At 37.0% G+C, this 25,065-nt stretch overlaps 1 protein-coding gene across 1 annotated transcript in view; it reads left to right on the top strand.

Moving 5' to 3' along the window:
- LOC150098392 (cAMP and cAMP-inhibited cGMP 3',5'-cyclic phosphodiesterase 10A-like) overlaps positions 1 to 25,065 on the top strand; it is a 534,534-nt gene that overhangs the window by 389,206 nt on the left and 120,263 nt on the right. The window contains exon 16 of the mRNA XM_090405194.1: positions 24,661 to 24,719. Coding sequence (XP_090261320.1) covers positions 24,661 to 24,719 — 59 coding nt within the window. The remainder of the gene's footprint in view (positions 1 to 24,660; positions 24,720 to 25,065) is intronic.

Consider the following 25,065-nt stretch of genomic DNA (forward strand, 5'->3'; position numbering starts at 1 on the left):
TGTGGAATCAGTGTACAGAAATTGCGTCACTATGCACTGGACAAAGAAAGGTGGAAGAAGATAGTGGAAGAGGCATCGGACACCAATGGGCAGTGAGCCCATCGTTCGTGATGATGATGATGTTCTAGTTATCATTGTAGTCATTCTCTGGTGGCAATGCCATGACATCAGTGTGTCCTGTAGGGCCCTCAAGGAAAGAACTTTTATATACTTCAGCATAAGCCTGTTTTAAGTCCTTATAGCTATCTGCGCTCCATACACCATGTAAAGAGATGGTGGTGCTGGTAAACGGAGTTGCCCCATGCTCCTCCCATATCTTATTGAGTATATTTTGTTATTCATTTTAGAAATTATGGACTTTACAAACGTACTATAAATAACTCTTTTAATATCCCGACATTTCGATCTTCATATTAAGATCATCATCTGGAGCATATACAAATATACAGGACAAGCTAAGTTACATTACATACAGTAAGCTAGAGAAACAATGAATTGATCACAAGTTATTCTACATTCTACTGGCATGACCTCTAATGAAAAAAAAAAAAAAAAAATTATAAACTACATCAAGCTAAATTCTGTTTATGATAACATGAATAAACATTCTTTCTTACAGATAGTTTTCTTTCAGTAACAGTGATGTCCTATTTTTAGCATTATAATTGTTATTTTTGATTTAGGATCCTGGATTTTCTACAGTCCTGTTTATAGTTGCTCTTAGATAACATTAAAGGGACATCAGATAAAATAAACAGAATACTACAAAAATACAACCTCAAAACCACCTTTAAACCGCTTGCAAAATTAAAAAGCTTACTCAACTCATCCAAAGACCCACTCCGTCTACTGGCCCACCCTGGAGTATACCGTATTTATTGCACCTGTAACATACCATATATATAGGAGAAACAGAATGCACAATTCCTATCAGACAAAAAGTACATAAACGACACATTAAATATAATAATTATAGTGAAGCTGGCTTTTCTGATCATGCCCTGAACATCTTACATAGAATTGACTGGAAAAGCACTAATTGTCTACATCACACCAAAACATGGTATGAATACAAATTTAAGGAAGCCTGTGAGATTATTACCAACCATCCCAATCTGAACAATAATGATGGTCTAAAAATCCCAAATATATGGAAGGCATATGTAGAAAGTATTTTACCTTGGGTATAATAAATGTTAAAAGATACCAAGCAATTTTAAACCTGGTTTTACTCCATTTCCCAAGTAAGCAAACAGACAAACAAGTTAAGTTTGCACCTGCAAGTCTAGCTGATCCTATAGGTAGTGCAAGACCAAGGCAATAATCTCAGCGGTGGCCCTACTCAGAGACAGGCAAAAACCTATCTCCAAGCAGAGCCTCTCAAAGCCAGCCCCATCAGTGGGAGCAAGGCTAGAAATACCAAGATTTTAGTAATACAGAGCTTATAAGTATTTTACCAGAACAAGTTTACCATAAGGTGTTTTAACCTTATTAAATAAAAATCTCAGGAGGAGATATTAAAGTAGAAAGTATTTTACCTTGGGTATAATAAATGTTAAAGATACCAAGCAATTTTAAACCTGGTTTTACTCACTGATCAGAGCTTATACCACCTTTACCACGAGTTGCCTTGGTCTTGCACTACCTATAGGATCAGCTAGACTTGCAGCACTTGCAGGTGCAAACTTGACTTGTTATCTGTTTGTTTACTTGGGAAATGGAGTAAAACCAGGTTTAAAATTGCTTGGTATCTTTAACATTTATTATACCCAAGGTAAAATACTTTCTACATTTATATCTCCTCCTGAGATTTTTATTTAATAAGGTTAAAACACCTTATGGTAAACTTGTTCTGGTAAAATACTTATAAGCTCTGTATTACTAAAATCTTGGTATTTCCAGCCTGGCTCCCACTGATGGGGTCCGGCTTTGAGAGGCTCTGCTTGGGGATAGGTTTTTGCTTGTCTCTGAGTAGGACCACCGCTGAGATGAGATTATGGCTCTGGCTGGTGATGGGGGTGAGCCTGCCACTGGGTAGAGCCAATGCTGAGAAGTTCTTCTCGGTGATGGGGTGAGTCTGTCACTGAGTGGAACAACGCTGAGCTGGACGGTCTTTCGGCCACTATGGAGTGGTCTAGGGATCATCCTAATTTTTAGAGAGGTCTTTACTTAAATACACCTCAATAAAGGTCGAAACCGGTCTGGGTAGTGGCCCCTTTGCCTTTAATACAAAACATCATACATCTCTTCTAGGAGATGTGTTTTGGAATTAAGGGTAAATATTAAGATTAGTGATCGGAGCTTATACCACCTTTACCACGAGTTGCCTTGGTCTTGCACTACCTATAGGATCAGCTAGACTTGCAGCACTTCCAGGCACAAACTTGACTTGTTTGTCTGTTTGCTTACTTGGGAAATGGAGTAAAACCAGGTTTAAAATTGCTTGGTAACTTTAACATGGAAGGCATATATTCGACCCACAGAACCTTCCTCTCTAAGAGCAACTATAAACAGGACTGTAGAAAATCCAGGATCCTAAATCAAAAATAACTATTGTAATGCTAAAAATAGGAGATCATTGTTACTGAAAGAAAACTATCTGTAAGAAAGAATGTTTATTCATGTTATCATAAATAGAATTTAGCTTGATGTAGTTTATAATTTTTTTTTTTTTTTCATTAGAGGTCATGCCAGTAGAATAACTTGTGATCAATTCATTGTTTCTCTGGCTTACTGTTATGTAATGTAACTTAGCTTGTCCTGTATATTTGTATATGCTCCAGATGATGATCTTAATATGACGATCGAAACAACGGGATATTAAAAGAATTATTTATAACATGGTTGTAAAGTCCATTATTTCTAAAATGAATGCTGATCACCATGTAACACTAAAAGAAAAAATCTTGGTTATTCTTATAATAGTTTATCTTATTATTATGGCTATAGGCTAATGGGCACCCTGTTCCCATGACCTAGGCATCAACTACCCAAACATCACCATCTCTTATAATCACGAAGTCTGGCTTCCGCAAACCCATGGAGGTCCTATAATGTGGTTCTACTGTGGTCTCCCAACCTTTGTTCTTAGCAGTTCAGAATGGAGACCACAGCATCGTGCATCCGCATGCAGACCCCATGGGTACAGAAGCAAAACTGGGCTATATGAGACAATGTCTCACTGTAGTGGCAGCCAGCTCTACAGTTTAAGTCATCACTATCCCATCGAGCTGTGTGTGTGCTCGAGTGGATAGGGCATTGATCGTCGTCCTGATAAGGTCAATATACTCAAACCCAGGGTAGTCTGGTGCCATCCCTTACCCAATCATGCTGAGGAGCACCAGATATGACTCTTTTAAAGGAGCACCATCTACAGTGCAGGAGAGATATCCATCTCTTGTGTTCTGTGGGTGCTGACTCAATTAAGGTACCTTGATAATGGGACCAACCTTTAGCCTGCCTAAAGTATTCTTGTATCAGTGGGCTATAGAAAGCCTCTCTGCAGATAGGGGATGAAGATAGTTCTAACTTCATAATTCTGGACATCCGCAGACATGGGATCAGCCATCTAAGTGATGGAACCCCCAGCCCACCATCCTTCACCTTTGCTTGGAAATATGCAGTAGGGGGTGTCAGGCAGCAGTCGGAGCCATGATCGCACAGCTGAACGGATAGCCCTGTCCATTTGGTACAGTATCGAGATATATGTCCTGCCAAGCACCAGCTTGTGGTAAAAGCGAGGTAGGAGATAGTGGGAAAGGAGAAACAGTCTTTTGCTTGGGCTTGAGAGGAACTTTCCTCAAAGAAGCGATCCCAGCTTCTAAGATAGATGGGACAGAATACCTTCTCTATGGGGTGAAAATGATACTGAGGTATCTCCACTGTTTTAGGATAGTCAAAGCATGCAACGGCCTCCCATGCAGGGGAAAACTCTATAGTCTTGGCCTTAAGCTTCTTGTCATGACCAGAGGGGACAAGATCTAAAGAGCAGGACTTCTCTACATTAATAGAAAGGCCTCAAATAGGGAAAAAGTCAACTGCCTGGTCAAGGAGTTCCTGCAAGCCTACTTTAGTAGAGGCTATAAGATCATCTGCAAAGGCCATAGCATTAAAGGAAGAAGCACCTAGAAAGTAGCCTATATTTCTAGGAAGAGAGTGAAGAAACTCATCTATGATGCAGATAAAGAAAAGGTGATATAGAGGATCACCCTGGCGAACACCCTGCACTGTAGGAATAGAAGTTGCACCGGACCCTGTAGTGATAGTGGTGGGGCTACCCAAGTATGGCACTATAACATAGGAAAGAAAGGGTTCTGGACATCCAGCAAAGAAGTGCTTGAAGGAGAGCAGGAAGGGAGATGCTATCAAAAACACATTTCCTAGGAAATGTGTTTTTAAAAACAATCTTCCATGCTGTATTCTTTCAAAAGCCTTAGGAAAATCCAAAAGTATCATTGGTGTTACCACTAGTTCAATGGTAACATTATTATAGAATGTGAAAACACATTTTAAAAACACATTTCCTAGGAAATGTGTTTTTACATTATGGAAAATACCTAAGAATAGCGATAAGAACTTCACCACCTTTGCTACGAGTTGTCCGGTATTGTACTACGTACTGGGGTCACTTGCATTTGCTAACGCTAGTGTCGCCGATACTTTATAGTTTTCTATATCGGCATGAAACTCTCTGATTCCGATCTTTGAGTTTCTCATTCGGTTTTAAAACAATGTGGGATTTAATATCCCCTTAATTTAAATATTGTTTATATTGCCGAAATGAAGCTTATTAGCTCTTTATATTTAAGGTAAATATGTATAATAACAAAACAACAAAAAAGCAAAGAAAAAGCAAAAAAGGTAATTTGTTTCTTTGGTAAAGAAACAAATAATGATATACACTGGTTTCCAAAAACGAAGGAAGAACTACATTTTTACCTGCATATGAAAAAATGTTCGTGACTTCAGCTAAATGTGGACATGAATTTATTCCCTGCCTACTAATCAATTATATTACACAAAAAAAAATGTGTTAAATTTCATGCAAATTAAATTGCAATATGTGTTGGCATAAGTTACGAATTTCCTAATAACATACTTAAGGAATTATTATTATCTTTTTATCATTATTATTATTATTATTATTACCACCCAAGGCCCCACGGAGTCAAAGACTCATTTTGGAGGTCCTTTTATTAAACACACAGCTCGCCATGCCATGCCTTGAACACATTCAAACTCCTTGCAGACACCACACTTTCAGGCAAGGCATTCCAATCATTCACAACTCTGCATGAAAAAAACCTGCCTCTCACTCCCCTCCTCACACCCTCTTTATACAGTTTCCAGGGATGACCTCTGGTTCTCCCCTGATCTCCAGCATTGTTCCTATAACAACCCCTTAATAACTTGTGGGTCTCTATCATATCTCCCCTCTTCCTCCTATCCACCAGACTCTGCAAGTTGTCTCATCTCAATCTTTCCTCATACTCGACATTCCAGAGGTCAGAAACTACCTTAGTCAATTGCCTTTGAACCCTTTCCAATATCTCTTCATCCTTCTGAAAACCAGGTGACCAAATCTGGGCGCAATAGTCCATATGTGGCCTAATCCTTCTACAACGGAACATGAATCTCCCTAATTCTACATGCAATGTCTTCCGCCTCATTCTCAGAAGCCTTTGTGTTGTCTTCACAATTTTGGGTATGTGTCTACTAAATTTCAGATCCTTATCCACTATCACCCCCAGATCTCTTATTTCTTCAACCTTCAACAATATATCCTCACCAAGCATAAATTCTGCATCCCATCTTTGTTTTCCCAATTTTAAAACCTTATATTTTGCAACATTGAACTCACATCTCCATTTCCGTGCCCAATCACTCAATTTATTCAAGTCTTCTTATAAGGCCACAACATCTTCACTACTCTTCATGGTTCATCCCACTTTCCATCATCTGCAAACAACTAAATATCTCCATCCAAATCTTCACCTATATCATCATGAAGGTTGTTTTCTTGATCATAAATAGTAAATAATAATATTTGGTTAACCGATCAAGTGTTGATCAATATTTTAATTAATTAACTGGACCAACTAGTTTCGCCACACTTATCTGTTGGCTTCTTCAGGGCACTAACATATAGGTTTAAACACTCTCACAATTATGCGTAACTGCAAAACCGACAAGAATAAAAACTGACTAGAATAATTACAAATGAAATAGTATCGAACGTGAGTGAAACACGTATCGCGTGTACAAGATCAGCTAGCTGTTGCTGAGGAACCTTCTGTAGTTTGTATTAAAGTTCATTTCTTCCGTTTTTAAGGCTCTGATTAGAGTTTTCCATATCTCTGGCAGTATTAGGCCTTGATTTCTGAAAGAAATCAAGGCCTAATACTGCCTAATAATCTGGAAGACTTAGAAAACAAAATCCTATCACAAATTTTTCCTAGACCTAAAATTTGGTTTAGATACGTGGACGATATCTTCATCATATGGAACAACAACAAAGATGACATATATGATTTTCTCAAAAAGATCAACGCTTTCCATTTCTATTAAATTCACTCTGGAACTTGAAAGAGAAAAACAACTTCCGTTTTTAGACATCTTAATCAAAAAACAAACTGATGGCAGTTTAAATCTATTGGTCTACAGAAAACCGACCAATACAGGTCGCTACCTACATTTTAACTCCTCTCACCACATATCACATAAACTCAGCATTATACACATGTTAAAGAAAAGAGCTATTTGCATCTCAACGGACAACAAGACCCTTCAAGATGAGTTAAAATTTATTTCCAACAATCTGTACTTGAATGGCTATCCAAGAAGACTAGTCAATAAAATCCTTTTCTCTGAACCACCACAAAGAGAAGAGATTCAATATATAAAAACGATAGCAATTCCGTATGTAAGTGGCATCTCCAACAAGCTCGCCAATCTCCTCAAACAACACAAAATAAGAGTAGCATTTCAACCTATAGATACTATTCGTAAACTACTAAGATCTCCAAAAGACAACCATCCTTTCTACAAATATGCTGGAGTCTATAATATTCCATGCTCATGTGGCTCTAATTACATCGGACAGACTTCGAGAAGCCTTGAAATCAGGCAAAAGGAGCACATTGGCTATGTCAAAAACAACAGACAGGACATTTCTGGGCTATCGTCTCATTTCTCCACAACTAACCATGTCATCAAGTGGGACAAAAGCTGTTCCCCCTACTTAGAGGAAGATTACCATTCAAGAATGTTCAAAGAAGCAGCCACAGTCGCCCGTTCTACTGTGAACCTTAACAGAAATCAAGGCCTAATACTGCCAGAGATATGGAAAACCCTAATCAGAGCCTTAAAAACGGAAGAAATGAACTTTAATACAAACTACAGAAGGTTCCTCAGCAACAGCTAGCTGATCTTGTACACGCGATATGTGTTTCACTCACGTTCGATACTATTTCATTTGTAATTATTCTAGTCAGTTTTTATTCTTGTCGGTTTTGCAGTTACGCATAATTGTGAGAGTGTTTAAACCTATATGTTAGTGCCCTGAAGAAGCCAACAGATAAGTGTGGCGAAACTAGTTGGTCCAGTTAATTAAAATATTGATCAACACTTGATCGGTTAACCAAATATTATTATTTACTTCACCTATATCGTTAATATACAAGTTAAACAGTAATGGCCCCAAAACAGACCCCTGAGGCACGCCACTAGTAACTTTTCTTTTCCTGGATATCGCTCCCCCATACATAACTTGCTGATACCTATCAGATAGCCAATCTCCAATCCAATGTACTAATCTAATATCCAACCCCATCTGCTCTAGTTTGACTATCAATTTATCATGAGGTACTTTATCAAAAGCCTTTGCAAGATCCAAGTGTATTTACTGTGCATCCTTCTCCTCTGTCCAAGGAAGCAGTCACTTTATTGTAATAAGTAGATTACTAAAACATGACCTCCTTTTAGCAAATCCATGCTGTCCATCAAAGATAATACCATTGTTGTCAACCCAACTCTGTATCCTAGTTCTCAACAACTTAACCATGACACCTGACACACAGATAGGCCTATAGTTTGATGCTTGAGTTCGATCACCTCCTTTATGAAGTGGCACAATCTTGCCCTCCTTCCACTCCTTAGGGAGTTCACCAAGTGCAAGATCTGTTTGGAGTAATGATTAATAAAAACCTGAAATTCAGGAAGCATTGCGGAAGTGGTGAAGGTAATCCAGAGGATTGCTGCAATACTGAGAAGAACACTGACCTGCAGAGATAAAAGAGTTGTTGTTCCATTGTATAAAACCCTGATCAGACCACACCTGGATTATTGTGCCCAAATTTGGTCTATAGGATTTGATAGCAATAATTTAAATTAAATGTGGAAAGAGCACAGAGGTGAATAATAAAGATGATATCAGGAATGTAAAATGTTAGTTATGAGGATAGGCTGAGAGAATGTGGACTGCTGGGTTTGGTAGACAGAAGAAGGAGAGGTGATATGTTTGAGACTTTTAAGCTGTTGAAAGGTAGTTACAGAGTTGACACTGCGGAGAACTCTCATTTTGGTGGAACAGGGGGAAGAAGCGAGAACAAGAGTGGTTTCTTTGCATGGAGGATGTTTGAACCATGGAATGTATTGCCTAAAAGAATGGTGAGAGCACGAACAGTCATAGGTTCAAGGAGTGGTATGATAGATTTGTGCCTTGTGCCTTCTAGGATTGACCTCCCATGATGAGTGTTGTGATTCCATTGAGGCTGAATCACCATCATCATCTTCATAATAATGATAATAATAAAATGTAGCTCTATAGAGTATTTTGGAGACTCTCTACAGAACTCATTATACATCTTATACCTTATCTTGAAAACATTGAGCACAGGTGCATCCATTTTGGGAACACATTTTGTTTGTTCAACATTCTCCTTACAAAAACCTACTTTTCACATCCTTACTCGCCTCTCATATATAATTTCAAGGGATCACCTCTTATCTTATGCAATATTTCTGTATATCCTTCTGACTGGCTTCTCTTAATCTTAAGTCTTATCATACACCTCTTTTCCATCTGTTTTGCCAAGCTATGTAGACAAAATTTGCTTCCCTCTGTCTTTGTACTCTACATTTGGGAGTCACAAAACAGTTTTTAGGCACTAGCTTATGTACCCTCTCTCTAATATTTCCTTATCAATCAGATAGCTATCTGTGGACAGAAATCAAGATGTGTTCTGATTATGAATTACATAACACATGTAAAAATTATAGAATTTATTAACTCTTATATATTTCTTACATACAAATATATATACAAAAATATATACAAAATGCACTTTCAGAAGGAATGATAGAAGGAAAAAGAAGAAGAAGAAGACAAAGGATAGATTAGTTGGGAAATATTAAAGACTGGACCTTTTGTCTTATGAAGAATGTAAGAGAAGAATGGTAGAAGCTCATGGTAGTCAACCTCCTGGAAGGAGATGACACTTGACAAGACAAGAGATGTATTTCTTCCTTATTACAATAATATTATTAGAGAAATTAAAAAAAAATTGGGTTGAAAATATTCAAAACTATGAGTCACATACCATGTGTATGTTTCAGTTACAGCTAAGCAAATAGGAGAACACACTGAGTTCAAAGTGTTAGACAGACAATCAGATAATTTTGTAATTCAAATTCAATGTTACTTAAATATTTAAAAAAATATATGAATAAATTTCCCAAAACTTTCAGATAGGCATGCAGTTGGAAAGGTTGAGATTTACACAGTGTCATAGATTTTCACTAGTTCAGACAAGCAGATGATCAAATTTAAATCTGAGTGTGTGATCTTGGTTGGTTTTGGAGAGTTTTGTGTCTAGTGTAGGTGTTATGTTAAGCAAGGCCAAAATTATCACATTCCAAGAATTTTTGTAGTCTTGATGTTCCAGGATTCTAAGCTCAGCAGAGAAAAGCAAATATGAAACAATAACACATAGTGAAGGAAAAATAGCAAAAATAAAGGAACAGATAGACAGAAATGAGATACTGTATGGGAACAACATGGTTTTTGTTAAGGATAGGTAATGCCTTAGTAACTTGCTCACATTTTATAATACAGTGACTGCTGAGTTAGATAAAGGTAATGGATTCACTGGATTTTGCAAAAACTTTTGACAGAATACCACATGGAATTCTAATCAGTAAACTGCAGCTGGGGATGGATATAAAGTTGGTTGGTGAAGTGAATAAGAGGATGGTTTATGGAAAGATATCAGAGAGTAGTTTATTCAGGAGTAGAGTCCAGTAGAAGACCTGTGACTAGTGGCATGTCACAATTCTTGAGAAGAAATTGAAGCAGAGATGAAACAGCTGGGAAAATCCCAGAATGAAATCAAGAAAGAAGCAATGAACAGAGTCCAATAGAGATAATGTTTGTGGCCCTGTGCTCCATAGGGAGTAAAGAGGATAAGTAATAAGTAAGTAAGCTTGCTCATCATTCTGAAATAAGAATGTCAACAAGAACAGGATAATTGATAAATAGATTAAGATGTCTTAAAAAGATATAACAAGGCCAGAATTATCAGATTCCAAGAATTTTTCTAGTCTTGATTGTATCTGGCCTGGTTGGCCGAGTGGTTAGCGTATTCGCTCTCCAGTCAAAAGGCTGCAGGTTCAAATTCCATCGTGGGCATGGAGATTTGTGATTGTCTTTGAAAATACTAGTAGTGGTGGTGGTGGTGGCCAATAGATGGCATTGGCATAGATGATATGTTCTGTAGTTGGTAGATACAGAGACAGAGAGTTATAGAGTAGGTGCCCTCCCTCGGTGAGTCTTTGGACTCCTTGGAGGTGTCACATAATAATAATAATAATAATAATAATAATAATATTGGGAATACACTGGTCAAAAGAATTTCAAACAAGACATTATGGGACAAAAGAAGTCAATCTTGTAAGTTCAGCAGAGGAGCTCATCATAACAGAAATAATAAAAAGAAAATAGGCCACACAATCAGAAACTCAGATAAGGATATAGCAAAGATAGCCATGGAATGGAATCCACAGGAAAGCAGAAGAAGAAGAAGGGGATGCCCTAAGATGACCTGGAAGGGAGAAATTGAAGCAGAGATGAAACAGCTGGAAAATCCCAGAATGAGATCAAGAAAGAAGCAATGAGCAGAGTCCAATAGAGAGCAGTGATCAAGGCTCTATTTTCCACAGGGAGTGAAGAGAATAAGTAAGTAAGCTCAGCAGAGGAGCTCATCATTCTGAAATAAGAATGTCAGCAAGAACAGGATAATTGATAAACACAATGCGAGCATAGAGGTGGTATGCACTATCATCTTTGATAGATGATAGAAAAGAGGACAGTTTCTGAAATGGCTTGAAGGTAATGCTTAGATTAAACTTGTGAATAACCCTATGCTGTTTGTTCTAATATTTCATTCATTAAAGTGGCAACTCCTCACATCTGATTGTGGTCTGGTTGAGCATATATTTATTAATAATTTTCTGAATGGTGACATGGTTATATCCATAGAAGTCATGCTTTTTGTTTGTTTAACTTCCAACAGAAGGGAATAAGGAGAAGAGATAAAGTGAGTTCGGTAAATAAGAGTTTTGATAATACTTGTCTTCAGTGATGGATGTTGGTGTGAGGATGGATGAATGTATTATTCTTATTATTATACACGTATCTCCATGGAATCAGAAGACTCACTGTGGGAGATCCATTATTCACTCAATAGCTGTTGTACCTCTCCTTAACGTGATTCACTGATGAAGCATTCACAACCACCTCTGGCAACGATTCCACTCATTCACCATCTTCCAGGCAAAAAGTCTAGTCCTAACACATTTGTTAACCACATGCTTACACAGTTTTCATGGATGACCCTTTGTTCTCTCCCTTCCCACCATGTACTAAAAGTCTTCAGTGCCATTGCTATTAAAACCTTTTAATAACTTATATGCTTCCATCATGATGTCTTCTTTTTTCTGCCTATTAGCTAGCTTATGAAGCCCACTGACCTTCAATCTATTCTCATATGGAGAGAATTCCATAGACCTGACACAATCTTTGTCACTCGTCTCTGGATTCTCTCCACCACTTCCTCATCCCCCATGGAATCTAGGTGACCAGATCTGTGTACAGTCGTCCAGATGTGACCTTATTAAAGTCTTATAAAAGAGAACAATAACTTCCCTATCCCTGCTTTTTTAGTATATTCTTCAACAACCACATAATCTGATATGTTGTTTTGGTTATCTTTGCAATATGCCCTCTAAACTTCAACTTTCTGTCCACAGTCACACCCAAGTCCCTGGCCTCATCAGATTCCTACAGTTCAGTTCATTTCCATCAATATAGTACACAACTTGTGATTTCTTCTTCTTCTTCTTTCCAAAGCACATCACCTTGCACTTGGCCACATTAAACTGGTAGCTATTTACCTTTGCCCATACTGCTAGTCTATTTAAATCTTCCTGCAAGATTTCTACATCACCTTCATTTATCATCACTCTTCCTAGTTTTGCATCATCAGCAAACAAAAGAATATTTCCTGTCAAATCATCATACTTTTAGGGATGTAGGTTCAGTGGCCATTCCAGTTCCTGTCAAAATTATTTCCTATATCATTGATGTACAAATAACAGTGGACCAGGTACTAAGGCCTGTGGTACACCACTGGTTGTTTGCTTTCTCTTGGATTCAACTCTACAAACCAGTCTTTGATACCTTTCCATCAACCACCCTCTAATCCAAATCACCAGATTTCTATTCATAATCCATTTGCTCCAATTTATGCAAGAGTTCTATGTGAAATTCCATCAAATGCCATTACAAAATCCAGCAATCTCACTGAGTAGCCATTTCTCTTATCCAGCTCCATTGTGATTTTATTATATGCAAATTACTAAGGCAAGACCTTCCATTCACAAAACCATGTTGTCTATCTGCCAGTAAATTCTGCCATGTGAAAATAATCCAGTCTCTCTTGGCATAAACACACTGCATCAATAGCTTCCAAAAAACTAAGCATTTCTTCTGTTCAAGATACTAGTTTTCTCTCATGCAGCTACTAAATCTTGTGTAAATCTCAAAGTCACTAATTGCACAGGCCTGCAATTAGTGACTTTGCAATTAGTGGCAAATTACTAAGGCAAGACCTTCCATTCACAAAACCATGTTGTCTATCTGCCAGTAAATTCTGCCATGTGAAAATAATCCAGTCTCTCTTGGCATAAACACACTGCATCAATAGCATCCTTAGCTTCCAAAAAACTAAGCATTTCTTCTGTTCAAGATACTAGTTTTCTCTCATGCAGCTACTAAATCTTGTGTAAATCTCAAAGTCACTAATTGCACAGGCCTGCAATGGAAAAGTTGTCTGAGAAGTAATAATTGATTCTTATAGATTTTTAGGTGCCAAGTTCAGAAAAAATAGTAAAAAAATTCCATCACCAACAAATTTTACCTAATTTCTAATTTTATCATTTTTATTAGTCTTTAGTCATTGACAACTAAGGGTTTCTATAAGATTAATTCAGAAGATATTTTTGAGAATAGGACTGGTAGTGGGAGGACTAGGGGCCATCCATGGAAGCTTGGTAAGAGTATGGTTAGCAAGGGTGTTAGAACTAGGTTTGTTACTTGGAGAGTGATAAATGAGTGGAATAGCTGCCAGAATCTGTTGTGGGTGCCATGACTGTAAATGAGTTCAAGGAGAAGTATGATAGATACTGTGTGAATGTTGAATAGTTGTTCTTGACATGATGTGGCCTCCCTCGATGAGTCTAAGGACTCCTTGGAGCTTCCCGTAATAATAATAATAATAGTATTTGGATTTAAATTTAGTGCATTGGTATTTATTTTCATTCTCCTTTATTTAGAGCTAATTAGTTGTATAAGTGCTTTTTTGAAGTGCATTCTATGATAAATAAAGAAATTTCCACAAAACTTCTCATTCTGAAGATAGGAGAGGGAGGGAGGAATGCAGATAAAAGTCAGGTGGGTACTTTGAATCTGATTCGCTGAGATAACAGATAACTTTCCTGTTGTCACAGACACATTTTCTTGTGTGATTCTTTAGTTGAACTTTAGTCATTGACAACTAAGGTTATCATATTTATGAAAGGTGGCATATTTTCTAAGTTAGTGTGAAGATTTAATTTAATGTGTTTGCGGGTTTTTTTTTTATGTTTTTATGTAGTGTCATGTAATAGTGTTGATGTCATTGATTAAAATTCTTTTAACCATATTTTTTGTGTGGGTGGGACAGCTGAGATCGAGAGCAATATTGGATCAAGAAGGGATGGCCAGAAAGAGTCACATTAGAACCTGGAAGTAAATTTGTGTTACACGAAATTTTGGTTGCTCAGGAAAAAATCCGTTAACCCTCGCTTCACATAAAGCTGGGATTGATGAAGCAATTTGTCAAGGCTTTGTCGAAAGAAGGAGAGTGTTTTAAATACATCTGTGCAAAATTTCTGGGATTATCTACAGCAAAATTGGAAGAAGGTATTTTTATCGGTCCAGACATCAAGAAACTTATGAAGGACAAACTGTTTGAAAAAAAAATGGCAACTATTGAAAAAAAAGTGTGGAAAGCTTTGAAAGAGGTAGTGACCAAATTTTTAGGAAATCACAAGGACCCCAACTATAAAATGATTGTGGAAGACATGCTACAGAAATTCAAGAATTTAGGATGCTCCATGAGCTTAAAAGTGCACTTTCTCAAATTTCATTTAGACTACTTTCCTGAAAATCAGGGAACTGTCAGCAAAGAGCAAGGAGAGCGATTCCACCAAGACATCAAGGAAATGGAAAGAAGGTATCAGAGCATATGGAATGTCAACATGATGGCGGGCTATTGCTGGATGTTGCACAGAGACAACCCAGGAAAAGAATTTCACAAAAAAAGTTCAAAAAGAAACTTTGAAGGAAAAAGAAAAAAGACAGCACAATGAAATATAAAGTATGTACTAAAGATTAATTACTTTAATTAAATTATTTTTTCTAATACTTTCATTCCAAAAATGTTTCAGAAAATTTTAAATACTGTTATTTTACTTAATATAATGTGTTTTAAAGCTATTTTACTGTAATATTGAGATCCATTTCATGAAAAATCCTTACGTGATTGAGAAAATTGGAAGAGATATTTAAAATCAGCAGTCAAAAATAAATCAGAAACAGTTAATAGTTTCCAGACAACTTTTAATGACTCGAAATTTGCAGGCCTGTGTTTTTAGTGCACCCAAAAGCTAAATACAAATTCTTGATGCTGTCCTGAGGAGAATTATTTGGCTGATAGACAATCCACTACCTTACTGACTCACTTCAGCATCTATCTCACAGATGCACTGTTTCAGCTCTGTGACTTTTTTTTTTCTACAGGTACTTCCATGGATATCTTTACTGAACCAGTATCAATCATTTCTCTGCTTTCAGTTAGGTAGAACTATTAGAACATAAGAAGCAGCAATCCAACACCATTCTCCCTTTTCATTACAGAGGCAACTCATTCCTGTGATATACTCTTCTTTTACATTACTGAAACAGACCTGCTGCTTAATAAAACTCATATACAACCTTTGGAAGCATTCCTATTTTCATCAGCCCAATTTTTTATTCTTTGGTAAAAAAAACTTGATCACAGTGCAGAACTCAATTTTTTTCATTACAGCCACTTAGTGTGCCACGTGTTAGTCAAACAAGTGCCTCCAAGTGAATGATGCAGGTAGAGAGTTGAAACTGGTACACTAACATTATGTTCCAACATAAAAAATTGCACAAATTCACATGGAGAGAAAAGGCAAGGAATAAGTAAAGCCTCATTGACTATAGTATTGTTGATAGTGATGTTTTCACACTGGTGAAGGACACTACAATGTACAGATAATTTGAAATTAGAAGTGATCACTGTTTAATCTTGAGCAGGATAAAATTGAATTTCATACTGAAAAGAAGAACATATAAAAAAGTTCTAAAGCGTATAAAAGTTGAGCAGCTCTCAGATGTGACTGTAGACTAAAATGCACAAACCTTATTCAAGAAAAAATGAAAGTTTGAGAATAGGAACCAAACCTTGGAGATTCAGTGGCAAATCCTAAAGAAAACATTGAGTGATTCAGCCAGAGAGGCATGTGGTGAGGTTGTCTCTAAGGATAGAAAAATCAGAACTCTATGGTGGATGGTGGATACAGGAAGTTAAAGAAGCAGTGAAAAAAGAAATAAACCATATCAAAAGTTCTGCAAATAATTCAGATTGTGCTCTTAGAGAATACAGAGACAAATGTAAGAAAGCTAAACACTGTGTAAAACTGGCTAAACAAAAGTCATGGGAAGACTTTGGTAAGAACATAGAAAATAAATATCAAGAAGGTGGTAAGGTATTCTGTAAGTTGTTGAAGAAGCTCAGAAATGGAAGAAAGAGTGTGCTGTAAAATGAATTAGAGATGATAAAGGTGACATGAAAACGGTAGAAAAAGATATCCTTGAAGTATGGAATAATTACTTTGAAAAACTGCTAAATGAAACAAGCATTGACAGCACAGTGATAAAAGACATTTAACAGGCATGCAATCAGGAATACATGTCCATACTTTAAATAGAAAAAACCATCAAAAGCTTGAAATGCGAAAAGGGAACGTGGAAAGGTAGATGATATTCGACCAGAAATGTTCAAGTACGGAGGTCTTGCAGTAGCCCACTGCATAATTCACAAGGCTTGGACAGAGGGATTGATTCCAGATGATTGGAGTAGAGCTCTTGTAGTACTCATATACAAAAAGGGAAATAACAGTGAATGTGAGAATTACAGAGGTATTTCCCTACTGAGTGTTCCTGGTAAGATTTATGCAAGAATAATTGAGAATAACAGCTGAAAAGGATTCCGGAGGTGAAACTTGGTTAAGAACAAGCTGGATTCAGGCTAAATAGAGACTGTCAGGATCAGATTTTCATTTTATGACAAATAGTTGAGAAATCATGGGAATGCCAGCCTGGTTGGCTGAGTGGTTAGCATATCCATTCTCCAGTGAAAAGGCTGCAGGTTCTTCCTGCTGTGGGCATGGATATTTGTGATTGTCTGTGGAAATACTAGTGGTGGTGGTGGTGGTGGGTGGTATATGGCATTGGTGTAGTTATGGTTAGTTGTAGTTAGTGGAATGAGCTGTAGAGTAGGTGCTCTTCCTCGATGAGTCTTCTGGAGTCTTTGGACTCCAGGTAGTCCAAAGTCATATTATTATTATATAATAATGAGTCCAAAGTCATATTATTATTATATGACATCCTGGAGGTGTCATATAATAATAATAATAACAAAGATCTGTATTTAAGTTTTGTAGATCCAAAAAAGGCATATGACAAAGTGCCCAAGAGAGAAGCTATTCGAAACGCTACAGTCGTATGGTGCCAATGGGGCATTATATCAAGCAATTCTTAGTCTTTATTTGAGTTGTAAGTCAGCAGTTAGAATTGAAGGAAGTACAGGAAGATGGTTTGATGTTAAATTTAAATCTGGTGTTAGACAAGGATATACATTATCCCCTCTGTTATTCATTATGTTTTTTTTGTCACAAATTGTGCTGCAATTGTGCATCGGTTAGAAACAAGTGTCCTTCAGTGGTATTATTGTTTAGAACTGTGTTGTATATATTGTGTTTTCACTGCCGTTAGTTTCACTATATCAACGTGTAAAGATGGCGTCCAACAAGAAACGTACGTCAGCGGCGCGCAGGACTTTTACTACTACACGAAAGGCTGGCTCAGCGTTAGATTTTTCGCAATGGATGCATTGCGGAAACTGCTACATGTATGCACCGAAAAATGTGAAGGATCTGTGGTCGGTCTGGCAAAATGAGAAGAACGAAAATGTCGACGTATGTGAGAAGTGTCGGGATAGGCTGGAGCGTTTAGGAATGGAAGCTGACATCGGGACCGTAGCGGAAGAACTAAGGCGGGAGTTTATGAATATGAAAAATGACCTTCATCTTCTTCATGAGGAAGTGGAAGTGATCGGTAAGGAGATACTGGAAGTTAAAGCTGAGTTTAATGTGTTAAACAGAGAAATTAGGACTATAGAGATTACTTTAGCTGAAGTAACTAGAACAGGATTACATATGGGTGAGTCTTTGGTGAATGATTTAGTAATAAATAGTATGGGAGTGATTGGGAGTCAACATAATAAAACCACAAGTGGCCTAGAAGAAATGAGATGTAGTGAGAGTGGGGGGATAAGTAATAGAGAGTTGAGTAATGAAGCTGGGAGAGTCATGCTGAATAGTGTAGAGAATGAGTCCATGAGTGTGGACTTGAATGAACTTAAGAGTGGTAAAATATATGGTGATTCTATGATTAAGGGTATGGAGAGTGGTATGCACGAGGAGTGCTTAGCTGATGGGACAATAGAAAGAGTGGCTTTAGCAAAAAGAGAGGGCATGAAGCAGACAAGATGATAGTTATGGTGGGTACGAATGACCTGAGAGGTAGTATAAATCGGGTAGGAAAAGATTTAAGAACATTATTAGATATTGTGAAGAGGAAAAGTGTCAATGGGAGAATAGTGTGTGTGCTGCCTCGTTTTGACAATTACGAGTTAAGTAGACGAGCAATGATAATGAATGATATTATTGCAAGAATGTGCAAAAAAAGAGGTCTGGAGTTTGTTGATGTTTGGAGTGTGTTTGAAGGAAAAAGGCAGTTGTATGCTAGAGATGGACTGCATCTTAACATGGAAGGACATAAGCGATTGAAGAAGTTATTGTTTTCTGAACAGGTTGAAGTTATTGGGCAGGGAAACTAATATTGAAAAGGTTGAGTGTAAGAGAGAGAAACTTTAGCACTGATTGTGTATTTATTGATCCTTATAGGCAGAATAAATTGCAGAAGAGAGGGGATAAAAATCGGCATAGGACTACGGTAGTTAGTGACTTATATTTCAGTTCTAAAGCCGGTACAAGATCTAGAGGGAATCTGCAATTTTTGTATACCAATGCTAGAAGCATTCGAAATAAGAGAGAAGAATTTTTGGCATTAGTCAGTGAAATCTCACCAAAAGTTGTAGGCATTAGTGAAACTTGGCTGTCAGCAGAAGATGTGGTCACTGGAATTGAATGTGATGGGTACAGTATTTTCAGGGAGGATAGAGAAGATAGAACAGGAGGAGGAGTACTGTTGATGATAGCTAATGTGTTGCAGCCAAAGAAAGTAGTATATCATGATGATAGACATGTGAATGAGAGTTCATTCGAGGCAGTCTGGTGCGAAATAGTGACCAATGCAACCAAATATACAGTTGGATGCTGCTATAGGCCAGGGAGTACGGGGGGAGATATTGAATTCATGCATCAGCAACTTAGTGCAATGAGTGAAGGCTTAGTGATTATTATGGGGGATTTTAATTATGGTGATATCAATTGGAAGGAGGAAATATCACGTAGCAAAAAGGAAATGGAGTTCATACATCTTCTACGAGATAATTACTTGAAACAGCACGTAACTGAAGGGACACGTGGTGTGAGAGTGTTGGACCTGGTTATTGGTTCAGAGGTTATATGCATAAGTAAGGTGTCCTCGTTACCTCCAGTTGGTGAAAGCGATCATGTGGTATTGACTTGGGAGGTTGCAAAATCTGTGGATTTTACTATTAAGAAGGGGTATGTACGGAACTACAGGTTAGGCAATTATAACAAGCTTCGGAGTGAGCTTGCAGCCATCCCATGGCAGAACATATTGCAAGGGAAAGATGTTAGCAGTGCTTGGGATAAAATCAGCGGGTATCTGAGGAAAGCAATATCAGATTGTGTCCCCATGGTCAGGAGGTCAAACAAGGCAGGCATTAGATGGATGAGCAGTAGTATCAAGCTTGAACTGCAAAAAAAGAAAATGTTATGGAGAATTTACAAGGAGAAAGGCGATCAGGACACCCATGAGCAGTACAAGGCTCAAGCTAGGAAGGTTACCAGCATAGTAAGAAAAGCTAAATCAGATTATGAGAAGACCTTAGCCAAAGAGATAAAGGGTAATCCCAAAGAGTTCTTCCGCTATGTGGCAAGTAAGAGGAAGAATGACTTCGGAAGGATAACCTTAGTGGGTGCTGATGGTATTGAGGTGACAAAATCAGATGTAATAGTCGAGTTACTGAGTGATCACTTTTCAAAAGTCTATCACCCAAGTGAGGATATCTCTATACCTACAGCAATACCTAATGTGAGAATTGAAGCTAAAGAATCAGAGGTATTAAATATATTGCAAAACTTAAATGCAAACACTGCGGTAGGCTTAGATGGAATATCAGCTCGGGTGTTGCGTGAATGTGCAAATGAATTGTCAACCCCTCTTACCTGGATATTCAATTCAAGTTTGAACTCTGGTATGGTCCCTAGGGAGTGGAAGTTAGGCAAAGTGGTTCCTTTGCATAAGGGTGGCTCTAAAACTGCGGTATTGAATTACAGACCAATCACCATCTCAGGAGTAGTGGTAAAAGTATTGGAAAAGTTGGTTAAAGACAAAATTCAAGAATGGGTGGATCAGGATATGATACTCTATAGAGGCCAACATGGTTTTGTTAAAGGTAGATCCTGCCTTAGCAATCTATTAACTATTCATAATAGAATAACATCTGAGTTGGACAAAGGAACTGGCTACACAGTGGTACTTCTGGATTTTGCTAAAGCTTTTGACAGGTTACCCCATAGAACACTGTTACGCAAATTGGAGCAGATGGGAATGGATATTAAATTGGTGATATGGATAGGAGAATGGCTCAGGGAGAGATACCATAAGGTGGTGTATGGAGGAGCCGAGTCCAGAATGAGGCAGGTGACCAGTGGTGTGCCTCAGGGCTCTGTGCTTGGGCCAATGTTGTTTAATTTGTTTATAAATGATATAGGAAACGGCTTAAAGGGAGATATTCAGTTGTTTGCTGATGATGCCAAGTTGTGTAGTGCAATAAAAAATCAAGCTGATGTTGAAAGTTTGCAGGAAGATTTAAATAAGCTGGTAAAATGGGCAAAAGAAAATGGATGTCAGTTCAATGTGGAAAAGTGTAAAGTCATGCATTTTGGGATTAAAAGATTACCAGCTGTGTACTACATCGATGGAAAGGTACTCCAAGAGATTGATGAGGCTAGGGACTTAGGGGTATTGGTAGATAGGGAGATGAAGTTCAGAGGACACATTGCTAAGGTGTCCAAGATTGCACATACTTGGTTGTTGAGGAACACACTGACATCCAGAGATAAAGAGGTTATTATTCCCCTTTATAAAGCATTGATACTTCCACATTTGGATTTCTGTGCTCAGGTCTGGTCACCTGGATTCCTTGGAGATGAGGAAGCTGTGGAGAGGGTTCAGAGAAGTGTGACCAAGTTGGTGAGTGATATAAAAAATGCTCCCTACATTGATAGATTGAGAGCTTGTGGATTGCAGAGATTGGTTGATAGACGAAGAAGAGGGGATATGATAGAAACATTCAAATTACTAAAAGGTTTTTATAGGATTGATGCAGGGGAAATGTTTCAGCTGTGTGATAGTGATGGAAGAACAAGAGGTCATCTCTGGAAATTAAAGAAGAGTGTGGTTAACAAAGGTGTCAGAACAAGGTTTTTTGCCTGGAGGGTGGTGAATGAGTGGAATTCATTGCCTGACTTAGTTGTGAGCTCTTCGTCTGTAAATGAATTCAAGAAGAGATATGACAGATATTGTTTTGCTAGTTTGGGTCTCCTGCGATGAGTCTACTGACTCCATGGAGATACCCGTAATAATAATAATAATAATAATAATAATTATCTATATGGATTACATTATGAAGGAAAGTGGTATCAAACATGATATCAAAATTGGAGATATTAATCTCATGCAGATAATGTTATACTTTTAAATAAATCCAGTACAAGTCTGCAAGATTCCTGACTAAATTGAATAACAGTTGTGATAAATTTGGTATGAAAATCAGCAATAACAAGAGGAAAGACAATGAAAATAGGTAGAAGCATTGAAAATATCAACTGCATTGTGAATGGAGATCCTATAGAACAAGTAAAACATTTCTGCTACTTAGGTGCTAAATTAGTGAAAACACTAAATTAGCTGTATACGACACAGTGTTCAAACCAATTTTAACTTATGGATCTGAGAACTGGGTAAGAAATAAAACACTTGACTAAAGACTAGAGACTGCAGATATGAGAGTCCTGAGAAAGATTAGGAGCATGAACAGATGGCATCAATGGTAATATCATATTTAAAATGAGGATATTAAGAAAGAACCTAACATTGTTAGCGTAACATCTAGGAATGTGTCAGCAGAGCTGATCTCAGTTGGTATGGTCACTTAAAGAGAATGGGAGAAGAACATTTAGCAAAACAATTGTTCTCTGCCAGGTTGGCAGGAAAAAGACCCAGAGAAAGACCAAGATGTAGATGGATTAATACAGTAAAAAGTGCCTTAGAAGACAGAAATATAAGATCTGATAATGTTGGAATCTTGACAGATAACAAATTGATTTCGAGAAAAGTTGATAGGAATTTAGTAATGCAAGTTTTTCATGTAACACTATCATAATATCCTATTCATCCCTTGAGAGTACATGTCAGGAGTTTGATGATGATGATGATATTTTAATCAGGATTTGTAAAACTAGAAGTAGAAAGCTTCCTTAGTTATAAGACTATTACACTTTTTTTTATATAATGTTCGTCAAGTAGTTTTATTTTATCGTCCTACATGTTTTGCCATTTTTTTCTATCAGCATCTTCAGGGAATACAAACTAGTAAGCTATATGAAGGTAACAGACTAGGTTATAACTGATGGTTCTAATTCATACAAAAAATTAGTATTGAACGAGGCAATGCGCGTCTCGGAAACGTGATTTATTTATTCGTTATGGCTCATGACGTAATTGTCATGAAAGTTCATTTCTTTGATGTATAATGATCTGATTAAAGCTTTCCAAATTTCTGGTAAGGTTAGACCTTGATTCTTGTTTAGGTTTTCAGTTTTAATGGCGACTGTAGCTGCTTCCTTGAAGGTTCTTGAATGGTATTATCTTCTATATAGGGCATAAGGCTCTTATCCCACTCAATGTGATGGTTAGTAGAGGCAAAGTGGCAAGAAAGGCCTAAAATGTCTTGTCTGTTGTTTCTGATATATCCTATGTGTTCTTTCTTTCTCATTTCAAAGCTTCTAGAGGTCTGACCTACATAACTAATACTACATGAGCAAGGTATATTATATACTCCAGAGTACTTGTAGAATGGATGAGGATCTTTCGGTGATCTTAAAAATTTCTGAATAGTGTTGATTGGCTTCAATGCTACTCTGATATTATGTGGTTTTAGAAGGGTAGCTAATTTTTTGGAAATGCTGCTGACAAATGGAATAGTAATAGTACTGATGTATTGGATGTCATCACGTTGTCTATGTGGTATATCAGTCAAGAGAATCTTGTTGTAGAGTCTTTTTGGATAACCATTTAAAGATAGTTCTCTGGATATTGTAGTTAATTCCATTTGTAGGTCATTCTTATCTGTTGTGTACTGTATAGCTCTTTTCTTGAGCATATGGATAATGCTAAGTTTCTGAGCTATATGATGAGACGAGTTGAAATGGAGGTAACGTCCAGTATTTGTAGGTTTTCTATAAACAGATAGGTTGATACTATTGTTGGTTTGTTTCTTTATTAGGATGTCAAGGAATGGCAGTTTTCCATCTTTTTCAATTTCTAATGTGAATTTGATGGTATGGTGGAAACTATTGATTTGGTTAAGGTAATCCATTAGTTCTTCTTTTGTATGATCCCAAATGAGATAGATATCATCCACATATCTGTACCAAATTTTCAATTTTTTAGAATGATCTGGGATAAGATTTTTTCTTCTAGATCTTCCATGAATAAGTCAGCACAAAGAGGGGAGAGGGGGCTACCCATGACTAATCTGGTGAGTTGTTTGGAGACAGTTTTTTGCCAAATAAAATAGAAGTTAAACAGTGATTGAACAAAGTAGTGATGTTTCTTGGGAACAAGTTGTCTAAGATGGTGATGACTTCAACCACTGGAATGTTTGTAAACAGTTTGTATACCTTGCTCATGTAGTATTAGTTATGTAGGTCAGACCTCTAGAAGCTTTGAAATGAGAAAAAAAGAACATATATTATACACATAGGATATGTCAGAAACAACAGACAAGACATTTCAGGCCTTTCTTGCCACTTTGCCTCTACTAACCATCACATTGAGTGGGATAAGAGCCTTATGCCCTATATAGAAGATAACTACCATTCAAGAACCTTCAAGGAAGCAGCTACAGTCGCCCATAAAACTTTTGTATGAATTAGAACCATCAGTTATAACCTAGCCTGTTACCTTCATATAGCTTACTAGTTTGTATTCCCTGAAGATGCTGATAGAAAAAAATTGGCGAAACATGTAGGACGATAAAATAAAGCTACTTGACGAACATTATATAAAAAAAAAAGTGTAATAGTCTTATACATAATAGTCAAGAAGAAATTCCACACACTTCCTTACTTATATTCGAAAAATAATATATTAATTATCTGCCATTTTTTTTAAATTTATACAACCATAATTATATATATATATATTTCTTTTCTTTTTTAATTTATTGTATTTCATTTTTTATTTTTTATTAGACATTGAGGCCTTACATTCCTTTTCTAATTACTATGGTACAGCTGTGTATTATACAATGGTATGCTAAGTTTGTTATATTATTTCAAGTTTTAAAATTACATATACTTCATTTGTCAAATTTATATTCACAAGAAACATAATATATACATATTATATAATTTTTAAATCCTATATCTGACTCCATAATTCCATCTTTATTGAAGAGGTTTTGCTTAGATAATTTAAAAATATAAAATACAAAACAATATAATTTAACAGCCTGGTCAGCTGAGTGGTTAGCAGATCTACTCTCCAAGCAATGCTTGTGATTGTCTGTGAAAATACTAGTGTGTGATCGTCGGCAGATGTCGTAGATGTAGATGATGAAGCTAGTTGCAGTTGGTGGAACGAGTGGTGGAGACTGA

Source organism: Typopeltis vanoorti, chromosome 15 (assembly GCF_054136105.1).
Source record: "Typopeltis vanoorti isolate ZY-2024b chromosome 15, IOZ_Tvanoo_1.0, whole genome shotgun sequence".
In the NCBI taxonomy this organism is placed as follows: domain Eukaryota; kingdom Metazoa; phylum Arthropoda; class Arachnida; order Uropygi; family Thelyphonidae; genus Typopeltis; species Typopeltis vanoorti.